Source organism: Arvicola amphibius, chromosome 3 (assembly GCF_903992535.2).
Source record: "Arvicola amphibius chromosome 3, mArvAmp1.2, whole genome shotgun sequence".
NCBI lineage: Eukaryota > Metazoa > Chordata > Mammalia > Rodentia > Cricetidae > Arvicola > Arvicola amphibius.
The window spans coordinates 10,049,948-10,066,481 of NC_052049.1; the positions used below are offsets into that span (position 1 = coordinate 10,049,948).

Below are 16,534 nucleotides of genomic sequence, written 5' to 3' on the forward strand. Positions count from 1 at the left end.
ATTTCCTTTAGCCATCAGTCTTGGTTGGACTGATGTCCATTCCCATAGCTCAGGGTCACAAATCTTCACTCTGGTCCTTCAGGCTCCTTAGGGTTAGGATTAGGTCGACTTTACAGACCCATATGTGTGCGTGTGTACATGAATGAGATACACATGTGTACCTAGAATGGCATCTGCTGTCAGGCTGTATAGCCCAGACACACATACACACAGTGTGTGGCAGAGAGGGGCAGCTGTCCGTGCTCTTTATTTCACATTAGATAGCCAGAGGAATACGTTTTCTCTTTATGCCCCTGTGCCAGTCCGGGGATCAGGAGATGAAGGGGGCTCATGGACAGGCAGTTCCTTTTTAATTTATGAAACTGGGAGAGGTTAGAACCTCTTTTATAATGACTTTTGGACTACTGGCCTATTACATATTTATAAATTAACTTCCAGCACACCATTAACGCTTGGTTAAGGCATCAGCAAAGTCTACAGATTGCTTCTTTTATTTCAGGGCATTTGCAATACTCGAACAAGCCCTTGGTCTTTTTGTAGTTCAGCTTGTCCTGTATATTTTGTGGGTAAGAAATTAAAAGCCAGAGAGAGCTATTATAAGTTGACATTTCCTTGAATCGGTAAGCGTACATTTTTCTTAAGCCCTTAACTGTGTGATCTTACAGGCTATCTTTTCTAAGAAAGGATGAATTAGCCAATCAGGTGGTTATTAAAGCAGTCATAGTTGTTACTAAAAATTGGAATCCATATTGCCATGTGATTTTAGTGTGGTAGAATGTGAACATGCTCACATTCCTGATATATGTACTTCATTTTTATATGCAATTTGTAAGTGTGGGTTGTGGTCATATTTTTATAAAAATTACACAAGCGTCAATTGATTGCATTTGGATTTTTTATATGTTAGTAAAAGTTTAACCTTTGGTTCCTAACATTGTTTCATAATTAAATACGTTCGCAGAAGATTCAGGCTGGCTAAGATGCTTCCTTCCTGAGAGACACTGATCTAGAGGTTTGCACATTAAACCCCGCACAGTGCAAACACTGCCTCCCCGCACTAGAGCTGGATCCTGCAGGCTCTGCAGTGAAGTGGCTTGCTCAGAGAGGGTGACGTCACCCTTTCTGCAAGTGGAACGAGGGTGGGGTCACCTCGCAGATGTGGCGATGTATCACCCTGCCCTTTGTGTTCAGGAGCTCTGTACACTAGCAGTGTCTGCCAATTTACTAATGAGTAAAATTCGCTAATTACCACCAAGGCTCATCAGTAAGCGAGAAGCTACCAGCTTACCATTTAACATTTTTGCTGTGGTTGCTTTTTAGAGTACTGCCTTGTTTGTGGAACAACCTGTGTTTCCTTCAGATTTGCTTCAGTCTTTACGACAGGCAGCTTTTCAGTTTGATGGATGTGACATGGGGCAGTTGACAGGCTAGCAAGACCTGTGAGGTGGCTGGGAAGCAGTCTGTGGACGCCATGGCAGACAATTCAGAACGAGACACGGATGTAACTCCATCAGAAGCTCCGTCTGTGGAGGAGTAATTGGGGCTTTAAACACCACGTTTTACTAAAAGAAAAAAGTCATTTATGTAGGTGAATGATTATGTAAAATTTAAAATGACCAAAATCTGCCAGAGGTCCTGAGCGCATCACTAAGAAACCCTGCTTTGGTTTAAGAGCTGACTGGTTCTTTAACTCACTGGCTTAGTTCTAGCTTAGGTCTGTGTCCAGACCCACACGGAAAGTGCTACTGGGATAACACACAAGCTGTCACGTGTCCCGGAGATACATCCCTGGTGCTCGCGCTCCTGAGGGTGAACAAGATGGATTACTGTTGTTCCGTTTTTGTTGGTTGATGTTGAAAACCGAAGGCCACAGTGGTGACCGAGTGAGCAAGTGCTCTCAGTGACTCGCTAAGGTCTGTCTGAGTGCCACACTCGCCACAGGGTCGGAGAACCCAAAGTGGGCAGCTGATCTGGCCACTGGGCTTTGAGGTGGTTGATGTTCCAGCCCACCGCTGCATCTAGATTTCCCATTGCTAGATGATAACTGTGGAGTTTTCCCTCCCAGGATGAAGAGGGTAATTTTCCCTCTTACAATTGCAGTCATGGTATGATTGAAGGCTAAAAACACAGCTGATCTCTTACGAACTGAAAATAGAAAGTCGTGTGGGACATTGGGAGAGAGCCAGGAGGGAGATAGTCTGTTTGTTCACTAGTTTGTTCCTTCGGTCCAGCACCCAGAGGTTTTGAACACTTTGCACCTCATTCTGTCCAAAGCAGGTTGACTGAATGAGGAAGACAGAGAACACCCATTTGTCAGACAGTATATTTGTCACTTGAAGAAACAGGAGAGGCTCGGAAACACAGGCTTAGCCTTTATCCCAGGTTGACATGCTCCTGGCTAGACAGCATTGTAAAATACATAACAGAATCCACTTGGACAGATACTATAGTATTTAACTTCAGGATGGAGCTGTCTTAAAATGAATATATTAAAATATTTAAATAGTCACATTTAGAGGAAGGAGGGGAGAGAATGAATTTGAAGCGAGAGAGAAGATCTCCGAGCCCTGCTTACACAATAATTCCTGTTGATCATCAGGTCCTGATTGCAGGCACTCTCGTGATCATTCTGAACACACACGTTGTAGGCTTGATTCAAACACTTGTTGCTTGTCGTTCCGTCCTCATCTGGGAAGCCTTACTGTCCCTAGACCAGCGTGTCATTAAATTCTACACTGGCTTCTCTGTCGTCCTGTGCTCTTTATTGTAGGTTTTATGTAACTTAAAAATGGACACACATGCCCTGGTCTGACCATTGGCCTTCCCTGCCTCCTGTCCACCTTTCTCTCCACTGTCCTCTCAGTTTCCTGGATTGCTCTGTGTGGTCCTCTTGTCCACAAGCAGACCCACTTGGTCAGAGGAGTAAAACGTTGATTCCTCCTGGCCTCTGTCACAGAGATGTGGTGTGAGATTTCAGAAGGACATCTTCAAACAGTGTTTGCTGCTGATAACTTCTCTCTGACCCCAGGAAGAGGTAGTGCTTCCAGGTGAAGGTCATTGAGCCCAGCAGTGAAACCCTTCTAACTCATGAGTCAAAGGGTTTTGGGAATTCCCAGATGAGTAGCCACACCACTCTCCGTGGTGTGGGCTAGAGCCTGTGAGGCAACAAAGAAGCCGTCTATTTTTAATTTTTGAAGAAAACTGTTTTCATAAACAGCTCTCCAGAGCACAGACAGGAACCTGCCTTTCTGATCAGAGGAGCTTCTGTGGCTGGGGTTTTTTTTTTTTTTTTTTTTTTTTAAGCCTTTTCTGCTTTTTATTGAGTTACGATCTAGTTGACAAAGTTTGAGAACTTATCCATGCCTCCTGAGTCTTATACTTAGTTGGTGGGGTTTTAACACCTGGACATGAAATTTCAGACAATGCTTGGTGACCCCCATCTCACATCAGTCACACTGCTTTAAATTCTTCCCTGTATCTGTTAACTGTGGAATAACCAACCAGATACACAATAAGATCAATAAGTCAGTGTCTGGACTTGTGGATACATACCAGTTTGTCTGACCTGCTTGCCTTCCCTCTCAGGAAGAGTTCTGTTTAATTGGACAGGAAATTGGGGGGCTGATGAGACTCAACAACTGTGGCTCCCAGAAACTGAAGATGAGGTCGTCTGGGAGTGGGTCTGCAGCTCACAGGGGAACATAGGAAGTTGAGGTTTTCTTCGAAGCTTGCTTTCTCATACCGAGCTCGAACCAGTATGGTTTTCTTCCTGCATTGGGGCCTGAAATACAGCAGCTCTAATCTGTGCTGTCCACTCCGTCATGTCTATCAATAAGCAGATGTCATTAAGAAGGTCATCCGTTGTGATCAGGAAAGCTTTGGAATTATGGCCCAAGTCACACAGCCCTTATGTCTCCTCAGCATTGGTGGAGGGCAGTCTTCTGTTGGACATTTCATGATTGACAGGTGAGGCTCAGGTTCTAGAGTGTAGAGCCGAGGTGGGCGCTGGCTTCTGTGAGGGTTTTGTCATGTGGATGGGTCTAGGTGTGCATTGGCTGGTGAGAACGGTGGGAGGTGAGCATCCTTTTACCTGAGCAGTAGAGAGGGATTTCTCTTTCTCGGACGCCTTTAGATTTGATCTGTGGCTGTGCTTCTCATTTTCACGGGGCCCCTGCTGGCTGTAAAACACGGCATAACCTTGTTTAGCGTCTGTGAGGACTTTCTCTTGGGACTTCACCAGACCGACACTTTCGCGCTTGCCACACTGCCGTCTTCCCCCACCAGTGGAATCAAGTCTTCGTAGTGAGTCAGTGGCAGCTGGGGTTGTTGAGACTAGATTGAATTCACTCACGGGTTTTAAAGGAACCCAGGTTGAAACTGGAGAACTCTGGCTTGGGTGTTTTACCCTCTAGAAATGAGCACTGTTTCTCTGTCTGGCGGCTTGGAGAGCAAAGTGGCCTGGAGACCTGGAGACCTGAGCTCTGGGACAAGTTTATCAATACCCGAGGGTCATGCCAGAGCCTTGGTCTTTGCCTCCTCAGTGCTGGGGTTGAAGACATCACTGCCTGTCTTAAATGTTGAATTTCTCAGAACCACTCAGAACTTGCCCTTCATAAGCAAAGGCTCGGGAAAAAGCTAGAAGTTTGGGTCACTGAAGTTGATACTTAGTTTGAGTCCTCTTTCCCCCTGATTTTTCCTCCCTCTTTCAACTATTGCAGTCCAGCCCAGACTATAACCTAGTTCTTGCTGTAACAGCTCCACAGGCTTACACTGGGCCGTCCTCACTAACAGGCAGAGTAAAGAAAGGCGAACTCAACACCATTCCCTTTTTCTAAGTACACACTCCAGCGCCTGGAGAGAGAATTGACGTGTAGCCCAGGGTGGCCTTGACCTAGGGATCTTCCTGGAATTACGGGTGTGTGACAGCACGCCTGGAGAGAGCCCGTGGGTAAATAGATGTGTCAGGGCTGGGTCAGTGTGACAATACTGGAACAGAAACCCATTCATTTAATGCTTTTTGCATCTTAGACTGCATCTTTCACCAGATGTGTGACCAAGATAACATTTTGGATCCTTTTCTTATACTGTTTGGCAAAGCCAGAAAAATGGGGATAGGAAACTCTTATTTTTCCCCCAGAGTATCTGCTAGTGATGGCAGTTGCAATACTAGTTGTAATGGTCATCCAGCCTTAGACCTGTTACCTCTGACAGAGTCCAAGACAGTATCCTAAGGCCTGACCGTGAGTAAGAGAAATTTTTATCCCGCATTATTAGGTGAGCAGGCTGGGCGTGTTTGGATCACAGTTTGTTCTACTTAGATGTTGCGGGCTGCATTCTGATTTTTCATAAAAATGGTGCATGGTTTTCTAAGATTTTTCGGGAGTGGAGAAGAGTTAGTTTTTAGTAAATGACCTTTTGGCACCTCAGAAGTTGAAGTAGCAGCGTGCTGCCTTGGCCATTGAAGTTCCTTCGCAGGCCACAACCCACAAGCTTAGAAGGAGCAAGCCAGGAAGGGAGCATTTGCCAGAGTGGGTTACTCCCTCTGTCTGCCAAGCAAGGATTGTTACTAACCTGGCTTGGAAGACCAAGAGAAGCTTCGCGCTCCCCCTAGAGGCTTTACTGTGCTACTACAAGAAGACTTTACAAGAAACTGCTAATGAGGCAGTTTTCTTTAGCAGTTACCTAAATTTTACAAGGTTAGAATGAAGTATTGGCCAGTGATTGGGACTGACTGCATTTTGTGTCATCTGGGAACAAATTGTTACTGCTAGCGCAGCTGAGGGTCTTTTGGGATATGGTCTCTAATCATGCGTAAAGACATTAAAATAGAAGAAAATGCTGGGGTCAAAGTCTCCTGTGTTCACACACGGTCATGTTCTTTAATTGGTTTACTGGTAAGGATGAATGTCAAGTTGCTGGCACTGGGTACAATGTCGGTCAGGCTGCCTGCTGACTGTTTTCTCTCTGTCTTTCAGGGTTTCGGAAAAATGACGAAATGAAAGCTATGGATGTTTTGCCAATTCTGAAGGAAAAAGTCGCCTATCTCTCAGGTAAAACTGACTTTCTAGCCTGCTTTACTTGACTGCTTAGAGTTAACTGAAGCTGCTCACTTGACACAGCATAAAAAAACATTGGCATTTCATGGACTTCTAAAACTTGTATTTTAGGAAATTAACGCCCCAGGCATTTCTGACACAGCGTATACATCGTAAGCCAGCGAACACTGCTGATCAAACTCTGGCCTGCTTGTCACTCTGCAAACACTGGGCTGCTTTGCCTGAGCGGTTAAGTGGAGCAGCTGCTTGTTGGAGTTAAACACCTCAGTGTCAGCAGTTGGGAGTGTGACCACGTAGACACATCGAGGAGCTTTTAACCTCTTTGTTTTGTTCCATACGGCTCTTCATTTCCTCATCTGGGAGGAAAGGCTCCTGTCCCCAGCTCTTCTCCTTCAGGGATTCCCATTCCTGGTGTTGTTAGAAGCCACATCTTCAGCTGCCTGTAAAGTCCTGGCAGTTTCTCCCGGCTGATGGCTCCCCATAAGAAGGCAATTGCTTTCCTGTGCAGTGTGGAATTTGACAGCCCAGACCACTGGCTCATGTCCACTGTCTCCTCTGCACAAGGATGGCCATGCTTCTGGCCTTTGTGCTTTCTCACTGGGATCTGTGTGCAGGTTTCTAAGATTGTAACAGTGACCGTGAGTGCGGCTCCCCTGTGCTTCTGGATGCTGTTCCTCAGTACCTTTCCACTGTCTAAAACATGCTGTGCCAGTCTGATGTCACCTTTGCTGGGTTAATTCACAGCACTTGTAACCACTTTGTTCTGGGTGTCCTAAGGGCGTGTGGTTCTGTATGTATTTAAGATGAGGCTTCCATAGCATTTTTGGTAGTCTTGTGTTTGCTTGTTCTTTTAGTCCTTGAGATCGTCTGTTGATTTTGGAGAAGTTAATCTAATATATAATGAATTTGCATTGTTAGTAAAGAGTGTGCAATAGTACACAGAAGATTTGAGTTTGTTGGAAATACTTGGATGATGGATGGATGGGTGGACTGACGGACTAACTTATAGATTGCAATGGATAGATGATAGGTAGGTCGGTAGGGATAGGTGACTGATCATGGATTAAATCCATTGAGTTTTGAAAGTAGTGTGTATTAATCTTTTCAAGACGAGTCATTCCCAATACTTTGTATAATGGCGTGTACGAGTTTTTAAACTACTGGTTTTGTACTTAAAGTTGGAGTAACTGAAAGATTATACTTCTGAATCCAAGAGGCATCATGAGAAAGTTCCTCAGGTCCTTCTGTCTGGAGTGCCAAGCCTGGGTCTGAGGAGAAAGCCTACTGCCCATCTGTACCTGGGCACTAAGACTCCAGGTCCACCACTCTCTATTCCTGGAAGTGCAGGAGGCGGGCGCGAAAGACAGGTGGATGGGGTGACTGCTGGATTTTATTTGCCTTCATTCCTTTATTAGGCACTTAATTCAGAGTTTATTATGATTGCATTTTTACTTATGGTCAAACCTAAACCTTCTTGCCTTTTAACTAATCAGAAAATAAATTTACCGGTCTTTGGAGTTTCTCATAAGTCTTCAGTGAAAGTTTGATTCTGCACTGAGCTTTGGAGAAAGATGGTTTGCAGTGATCACAGATGAGGATAGAACATTTTAAATTATTAAGACCAGCAGAGTTTTAACCAGACATGCAAGCAAAGCATAGTTAAGAGGAGTTACCACACTCCCAGTAATTCTGACCAAATTAGCTGGGTCACATGAGCTCATGTGATAGTTTTAGGCTATTGTTATCTTGTGTATGAGAGAAAAAGGGAGAAATTGTAAAAATAAATTGATTATGTATATAGTATTTTTAGGACACGTTCCAAAGAACAAATGGATTCTCAAAAATAATTTTTACTTCTAACTTCATTTCTTTTTTTAAACTGTGGTATAATTTTGCATACTATTATAGTTTTTTTGAAAGTAGATCTTAGTGTAACCATGGGTTTTGTGGCCATCACCGTGGTCTGCAGGCTGTGCAGCCATTGCTAGTGTCTCCTTCTAGAGCATTTTTATCATTGCTCAAAGAACTCCCTTTCTCTTTTTTCCCATCCTCCCTTTCCTCTGCCCCAGAAATCACTCGTCTACTTAGTTCTGTGACTTCAGTTTATAATATTTAAGGGATTTTTGTGGTACCTTTGTAGAAGCGCCCCATAAATCGGTGTTATGTGACGGACCTTGTAATCCAGTAGGCAGGATGGCCGGACGGGCTAATCCTCAGAATTGCAAAACAGTAATAAGAAAAAGAGAAGTGTTCTTAATTATCGTGACTTGTCTAGGCCCAAACCTGATACCGTAAGGGCAGGTACCCGTTTGTAAACTACTGGGTGTGTACTTAAGTTGGAGTAACTGAAAGATTGTACTTCTGATTCTAAGACACCATGAGGAAGTTGCACAGGGCCGTCCCTCTTGAACTCCTGAGTGTAGGTCTGAGAAGAAAGCCCCTGCCCATCTGCCCCTGGGTACCGAGACCTCTGCTGTAGCAATCTGCTCTTCCTGGAAGTGCCAAGAGGTGGATGCATGGACGCGCACAGAGAGATTGCAAGTTTGAGGATAGCCTGGGCTGGGAATGGAGCAGCCTTTATTAGTTAACTCAAGTTAAAGCTAGACATTAATAAAGGTGGGCCAAATTTTCATGAGTGATTCTGAGATACTGAGACACACTTGTTGGTTGACATTTCTAAAAGCCAGTTAGAATGTCTCGACCTTGAACTCGACCTCCTCAAAATACACATTGCTCTTAGCAGCATGTGACTTCTCTACATGGGATGGGTAAGTAAATTAAATGGTACATCTCCATGGCATTTAAACTCAGGGGGATGGGGGATAGAGAGATACCCTCCGGAGGCCACGTGTTAGCAGTGTGATGGTTTTCAGACTTAATTAGGGCCATGAGGGCTCCTCCGGTGAACGTGGCTTAGAGTTTCTTCTATATGGAGGATGTACCCTCACCAGAGCTCAGTCCAACAGCACCTTGGCCTTGGACTTCCCAGCATACAGAAGCATAAGAAAATACATTTCTGATCTCTATAAACTGAGTCTGTGCCCTCTGTGAGTGCTCAGACACCGAGACTTAAGTCAGTAACGAGTTGTCAATTGGACCGTTGCTTTGTCTCTCTTTTCCGTGGACATCTATGTCTGTGGCAGTAATATGTTTGACTCTTTTGAGAGGGGGGCCGTACTCACAAAACTTGTAAAGATTATGTTTTATTAGTTACCGGTATTTTGCTAAATTTATAAATTATACCTTATGACATTATACAGGAAGAGCATAATATATATATATTATAATATAATATTATATTATATGGCTCAGGAAGTACTGAGGTTTTGGGAATCCGGCTGAGGTTGCAGCACAGACCTGTCAGATGATGAGAGAGAGACACCATAAGATACATGCAGGGTCAGCTGCTGCACATAGCTCCTGCCATCAGGAGTGCTTCTAGCTTTGCTATTACTGTCTGCAATTTTAGGGATTGCACCCAGGATACTTCACAAAATGCTCTACCTCTGAGCCACATCTCCAGCTCTAAGAGCATCTTCTCAAACTTTTTCATCATGTCGGAGGATGGTGGCACACGCCTCTTTAATCCTAGCACTCGGGAGGCAGAGTCAGGCAGATCTCTGTGAGTTTGAGGCCAGCCTGGTCTACAGAGCTAGCTTCAGGACAGCTAGGGCTGTTATAAAGAGAAACCCTGTCAAAACAACAACAAAACACCTTTCCTCATGACATCTAAGCATCCAGAAGAGGATGGTAACCAGCTTCCCAGGGCTATATCTTCAGAATCTCTTTCCATTTTTATTCTTTCTTCTTCTCCACCCTTACTCCACATAATTTTTTAATCTGTTACAGATGTCTTATCATTTATAAGTAGTTAGTATATATCTATGAAAGATAACTTACAAACTTCACCATATCAATAACAGACGTTATGTAAGTTAGTAAATTTTGAGTAATAACTCTTTTGATTTTGGAGACTTAACTCCCTCCTCCTCTCCGCCCCCTCCCCACTCTCTCTTGAAAAGACTTTTAAAGACATTAGAAAATGAAAAACATTAAACTGTTATATGTCCTTGTAGTGGCATTTCATTTGTATTTTAATAAATAAAGCTTGCCTGAAGATTAGAGTAAAACAGCCCCACTGGTCAGCCTTACACACCAGGCAGTGGTGACTCACACCTTTAATCCCAGTAGCTACACTAGCTGCCATAGAAACTGTGTGGTCCATGCCTTTAATCCCAGCTCTAGAGAGGATTATAAAATGGGAGGAGACAGCTCTCAGACACAGCCTCCAAGAATCTCAGGCTGAAGTTAGAGGTAAGAGCTAGTGACTGGCTGCTTTGTTTTTCGGGTCTTCTGGTTGAACCCCAATTTCTCTCTGAGCTTTTACTAACATGCATCAATTATCTTAGGGATAAGAGATGTTTCGGGAACTATAAAACAAAAATGCTGAACATCTTTCAAAGATGAGTTGCTACTAATAAATGCTGCCTCTGTATGGCCCAGGAAGTCACTGCTTAGTCAACTTCTGCCTCTTGCACCTTATACTACAGCTTTAATCACGCGTGTGAAGGAGTGTCCTTGTTTGTGGCAGTGCCCTGCAGTCCTTTTCTTGATTTCAGCTCTGGGAAGTTCTGCCACCTCAGGCTGAGACAGAAAACTTGCCAGGCTCATTGTGAAGATAACATGAGAAAGGGCATGTGAAGCCCGTGGAGCCACACTGTGGTCCCATGACTTATGCTGTCCGTGGTTCAGTGTTGCTCCCGTTGAGTTTATGTTGTAAATAACCTGGGAGACTGAACAGTGCATGTGGATCAGCTTAAGTGTTCAGTCTCCGTCAAGTCTCACTACTGATTAGAATGAACGCACAGTCATTATAGGACATAGTGAAAGCCACATTAATGTCACCTCTGATTTTTATTTTTGTTTTTGATGCCCAGACAATAAATAGTAAGAGTTTCTCTTGGTGGCTTTAAGTTTGAGATCTGAAGATAAATCATCAGAGTTGTAGAACTGAATGAAGGATGCACTTGGGAATGCTGAGTTTTCTTTCTATGCTTTTCTGCCCTTGCTGGAAATAAGAAAGTAAAGGTAATGGTTTTGCCTCAGTGTCCAGCCAGGCTCAGCTAACTCCAGGAGAAACCTTCCTCCTCTGTCACGGTCAGACGCTCTGGTTGTCCTCTTGTTCTTGACGTAACTTTTCTCTGACCCTCGAGCTAATCAGATTTTACTTTACAGTTCGCCTACTCACCTGTGATTGTATGTTCTTTTTTTAATTATTTTTTCATACAATGTATTTTGGTCATGTTTTTCTTCTACCCCCAATTTCTCCCAGATCCTCTCTACCTCCCTCCCCGTCAACTTCGTTTTCTTTCTCCCTCTTTCAAAACAAACAAAACAAGATTCCCAATAAAACACCCATAAAAACAAAAATCAAAATGAATAAGCAAAGACCAATGTTGCGAGAACCACGAAGGTGTGTGTGTATGTGTGTATGTATTATATATATGTATCAATATATTAAGGGGTGCGGGGGAGAATAGACCACGGAACCCCTACCAAAGGAGCTGGGAACCAGCCACATGCTGCTTGATACCACCTGATGGGGTCTTTACAACCCTAGAGAGCACGACCACCCTCCCTCCTTCCTTAGATGAGGTCATGACCTCAGAACAGAAGCGAATTGGCTGAATGAATTCCCACAAGAGATCAATAAGACCACTCCCCCAACCCAGACAGTGTAGAATGAAACAGAAGGCCCACAAATCACAATGGTATTGTTTGTGTTGGCCAAATATTCCTGAGCATGAAGTCTACCCTGGGTTGTGGTTGGTATACCCAGTGAGAGACTCCATTGAAAAAAATAATCTAATTTTCAGTTGCTAAAGGGCATCAGTTACAAACAGCTTCTTGGTTGGGGATAGTACCCCATGTCTCTTCTCCTTTTGCTGGAACCCTGTCTGGCTTGACCCTGCGCCAGTCTTCTGTGTGCCATGGAAGTCTCCGAGTTCATGTGTGCCTCAGACCGGTATGGAAGATGTCGTTTTCTTGGTGTCACCCACCACCTCTGGCTCTTAGAACTCCTGGCCACTTTTCGGTGTAGGTCCCTGGTTCCCGAGGGGAAAGGTTTGATGAAAACATCCTGGCCACTGCCATGAGATGCCTCAGATCCCAGTTTTGTATAAAGCCAGTCATCAGTGTGACGTTTGAACAACATTCTTGTTTTCACTTTACGGCCAAGAGAGTAAGATTTCCCTTGGTAGAAAAAAGAATTGAGAATGCAAGAGATGGAGGGAAGGGGGGTGGGTGTAAGGGGTCTAGAGAGAGAGAGGAGCAAGAAAGAAAAGGTTGTTTAGAGAAACACAGCATTTGTATAAGAGTGCTCTAGTACCCATCTCTCCAAACTCAAAGTGTTTCTTCCTTTGCATTAGAAGAAAAAGACAAGGTCATCTGTGACATCTTCCAGTTACCCCTTAGAACCCAGGAGAGAGCACGAGGTGGACACAGATAGCACCACTGCTAGTATTTGTGAAGTTCTGATGCTGTGGGAGGTTTAGTTACTGTCTGACCGGAGGGATGGGTGAAGCTGCTGGACTTGCGAGGGCCTGCAGGAAGTTCTGTCTGATCTTGCCTAAGTGTGTTCCCAATGTTTATTTTGTAGGTGGGAGAGATAAGCGTGGAGGTCCCGTCTTAACATTTCCAGCCCGCAGCAATCATGACAGAATACGGCAGGAGGATCTCAGGAGACTCATTTCCTATCTAGCCTGCATTCCTAGGTAAGTTCCAGCAAATGTCTGTTGTCTACTGTACCTGCAGTTCCAAGTGTGGCCTGCTGTCTAGAAAAGAACTGAAGAGTAGGTCTAACTCTAAGGAGATCAAACATAAAATTAAGGTCATCATCTTTCTTTCTTTTTTCTGAGACCAACCTGATCCCTCATGTTCCCATCCTCCCATCCTTCCCTAGCCCCACACCCCACACTCCCTTCCTCCAGTTTACCCGGAAGATCCCATCCATTTCCCCTTCCCAGGGAATTCCTTGCATCACTCCTAGAAAACCTCTGTTACAGCCTCTCTAGAGCTACATCACCTTTATTTCTATTGCCATTTTCATAACTGCTATTGAATTATTTGAACGAGAGGCAGGCCTTTACTACAAGGCATTGAGTGTTGGTGGATTTTGGATACTCATTTAGCTATGATTCTCAGATCTTACACAGCTGAGTTAGAAACCAGGTGGTCAGCCGGGCGGTGGTGGCGCACGCCTTTAATCCCAGCACTCGGGAGGCAGAGGCAGGCGGATCTCTGTAAGTTCGAGGCCAGCCTGGTCTACAAGAGCTAGGTCCAGGACAGGCTCTAAAAGAGCTGCAGAGAAACCCTGTCTCGAAAAACCAAAAAAAAAAAAAAAAAAAAAAAAAAAAAGAAACCAGGTGGTCGTGTTTAGTGAGTCTAATACCAAGGAAGGTCCCATTGCCTGGATCATCAGATCTCTGTGACAGCCTGTACATGTCTTCCTTATGCTAAGCCTCTATGCATTACAGATATTCTTTTGATTTGTAGTGTGAAGTTTGTGAGTCATTAAAAATTCTTACCAGCTAATATACTGGCTTCTCAGTTTAGAAACACTTTAAATCTGAGACCTTGGTGATGAGGGAGGGTTTTGGTGTGGTTGTTAGCCAACACCACGGGCAAGCGTAGTTCTGTTTCCCGGAGAGTCTGAGTGAGGAGCAGTGAGTTAGGAGAAACTGGCCTACTACTTCCCCAAGGGAATGGAAAGCTCAGGTTCTGCCCTGTCCCGGGGCTGTCTCACTCGCACAGCTGACAATGGGTGGAAGAAATTCATTCCTATACTAAAATCTTTATTTCGTTGTTCTAGCTATAATTGAAAAATAGGGTATATTTAGATACAATCTAAGGAGGTAGTCATGTCTGACACAAGACAGCGGTATATGTGGAAGGTTGGATGTGTGCCTCCTTATGAAGAAGGGCATCCTTAGATATTTGCATTCCTAAAGACACATGCTACAGGGGAGCAGGAATTGCATTTATGGTGGAGTGAGAAAGCATTTTCAAGGAGCCGAATTAGGGCATGTAAAAGTAGTAGGACCTGGGATTGATAGTGACTTTAAGACGTATGCTACAGCAGAGGAGTCAAGATGTCAGTATGATGGTTGGTTTTCTCAGCTTGGCTGGATTTTGAATTGCCTAGGAGACACACGTTTGAGTGTATTTGGGAGAAAGTTTCAGGAGGAGTTTGAAGAAACAAGAGGCACGATCCTGGATACCTAGAGCAAACAAAGGGAACAGGAACCAGGAGAAGCCAGCCACTGAGTAGCCACGCCCATCTCTCTGGCTCCTGCTGAATAAAGTGTGTTCACTGCCAACACAGGTAGATCCACTCTTGTCTGCACACGTTTTCTGGGGTTGACTCCTTCCGACTGAGAGTCAGAACAAATCCTTCCTTCCGTGCATTGCTTTTCTTCAGGATTTGGTCACAATGATAAAAGTAGCCAATACAGAAGCTTGGGGACAGCAGAGGGGCCTCTGCTGTGGCTGCCTGACTGTGTGCTTCCTAGACTGTTGAGGCCAGTTTGTAGGAGAAATGCAGAGGGTCGCACAGCAGGTGGAAGAGCGAGAATTCCGAAAGCAGCACTCAATTGGACAATGGGTGGGGCTGCATGAGACCAGAATGCCAGATGTAAAGGTCATCATGAGGTTTGAGAATGGAATAAAGATTCTAGTATGAACTGGGGTGGAGAGGTCGTTTGTGATACATTGTGGCAAAAAAGTCTGGCTTATGTTCTGCCTGCATCCTGAAAACTTGAAGCTGAACTCAAAGGAAACAGTGCTAAGATATTTGCCAGAGGAAATGACAAGACAGTGTAACCTCTGGGCTGTTCCTGAGTCCACTCAGGTTTTTGGTGAGGAAGAAGAGCAGCAAGCAGTGAAAATGAGCAGCTAGCAGAGGACTATGTGTCAACATGTGTCAGGATCAGGCAGGAACACGCATGGCACCTGGCAAAGAGAGCCCCACAGCACTCACCGTTCATCTCTCTGCTTCCCAATGGTCCACAGTGCAACCAGCCCCTTCTTTCTCCTGCTGCCGTAAGCCAGGATAAAAACCTCACCTGCTTCAGTTGCTTTTGTTAGGTTTGAAAAAAGCAGCTGCTACCATTGATACCAGTGCAGTGGTGTCGGTGAGGTAAACAGCTCTGCCAGTAAAGCTGGTTGTCATGAAGCCAAACAGCCTGACTTGAACTAATGCTTACATAGTGGACGGAGGGAACTGATCAGTTGTCTTCTGGCTTCCACGTGTGCACACACTTATACATACAACTACATGCAACAAAGTTTAAGACAAAAACATTTTTAAATTGAGGTGCTGAAATAGACACACCAAAATATGTGATGTGTGACTGTCCTTCCCTCTTTAGATTGGTGCCACAGTAGGTGGTTAGACCAGGCCTTGTAATGAACAGCTAAAGCGGGCATTGTCCTTGCTGGTATGACCTGCTTGAGGATATTCTTGAGCTTTTCTATTAAAATGTTCATTGGAATGCAATCACTATGTGTCTGCAGTGACCAAGTAACAGAGCCTGCAAGGGCGGAGCACATGCATAGCATGTACAGGGTCATGGCTTCCATGATACTCAGGTGACTCAAAACTAATTGAGCAATTGGAAAAGTAGAAGCAGCTAATAATTGGTTATCTGATTACAAAGTCTGCATTGATATAAGTGGAAAAGGTTAACTTTTTATTGATATTGTACAACCAGTTCGTGTACATTGTGGCTCATCTAGGTGATACAGTCTTCAAACAATAAGTGTGTATGTGTGTGTTTATGTGTGTGTGTGTTAGGGGGAAATTATGAGCATATATGTAGAACGTAGACAGACCAGTGCAGCAAACACTTATGCACTTATAACTGAGTTTCACCATTTATCAGATTTTACCAGTCTTGATTTTTCTTCATAATTTCCCCCTGGAGTATTTTATGACATCCCAGTCATTGATCACTTTCCCAGTTCATAAATACTTTAGTGTGCTTGGTGATGTGTCGTCTACTGAAAGCTGTCACTTCATTTCTTCATCTTGATTTATTCTTGTAATTAGAGTTCCAATAGACAAGAAAAAGCATTTTGTTTGGCTTTGGTTAAAGAGTAAATTAACAGGTAACTGGTGTCTTTTGTCCGGTGATGATGGAGAAGGCTGTGTGGTGGCCCTATTGGAGAGAGGTACACGCAGCCCTAATTCCCTCTCCTTGGAAGTCAAGCTCAGTGTCTCCCGGGAGCACTCCAGAACAGATGCCTCTTTCTTTATAGACAGGCAGTAGGATCAATAAATATATCAGCAAATTAATAGTGTGGCTATTTTCTTGGACATAGAGGTTTGCTTGTAATACATTGGTGTGGTCATTCGTGAAAGGTTGTGAGAGGCACACACCCAGCTTTCCCTTTCTGTGTAGGTTCTTGGGGGCCTTTGG

At 44.2% G+C, this 16,534-nt stretch overlaps 1 protein-coding gene across 3 annotated transcripts in view; it reads left to right on the forward strand.

The window, feature by feature from the left end:
* Trio (trio Rho guanine nucleotide exchange factor) overlaps positions 1–16,534 on the forward strand; it is a 290,348-nt gene that overhangs the window by 99,108 nt on the left and 174,706 nt on the right. For all 3 annotated transcript variants that reach the window (XR_005284582.1, XM_038321453.1, XM_038321454.1), the window contains exons 2-3: positions 5,976–6,050; positions 12,715–12,829. Coding sequence is in view for 2 of the 3 variants with exons in the window: in XM_038321453.1 (XP_038177381.1) it covers positions 5,976–6,050; positions 12,715–12,829 (190 nt within the window). In the remaining variant the exon portion in view is untranslated. The remainder of the gene's footprint in view (positions 1–5,975; positions 6,051–12,714; positions 12,830–16,534) is intronic.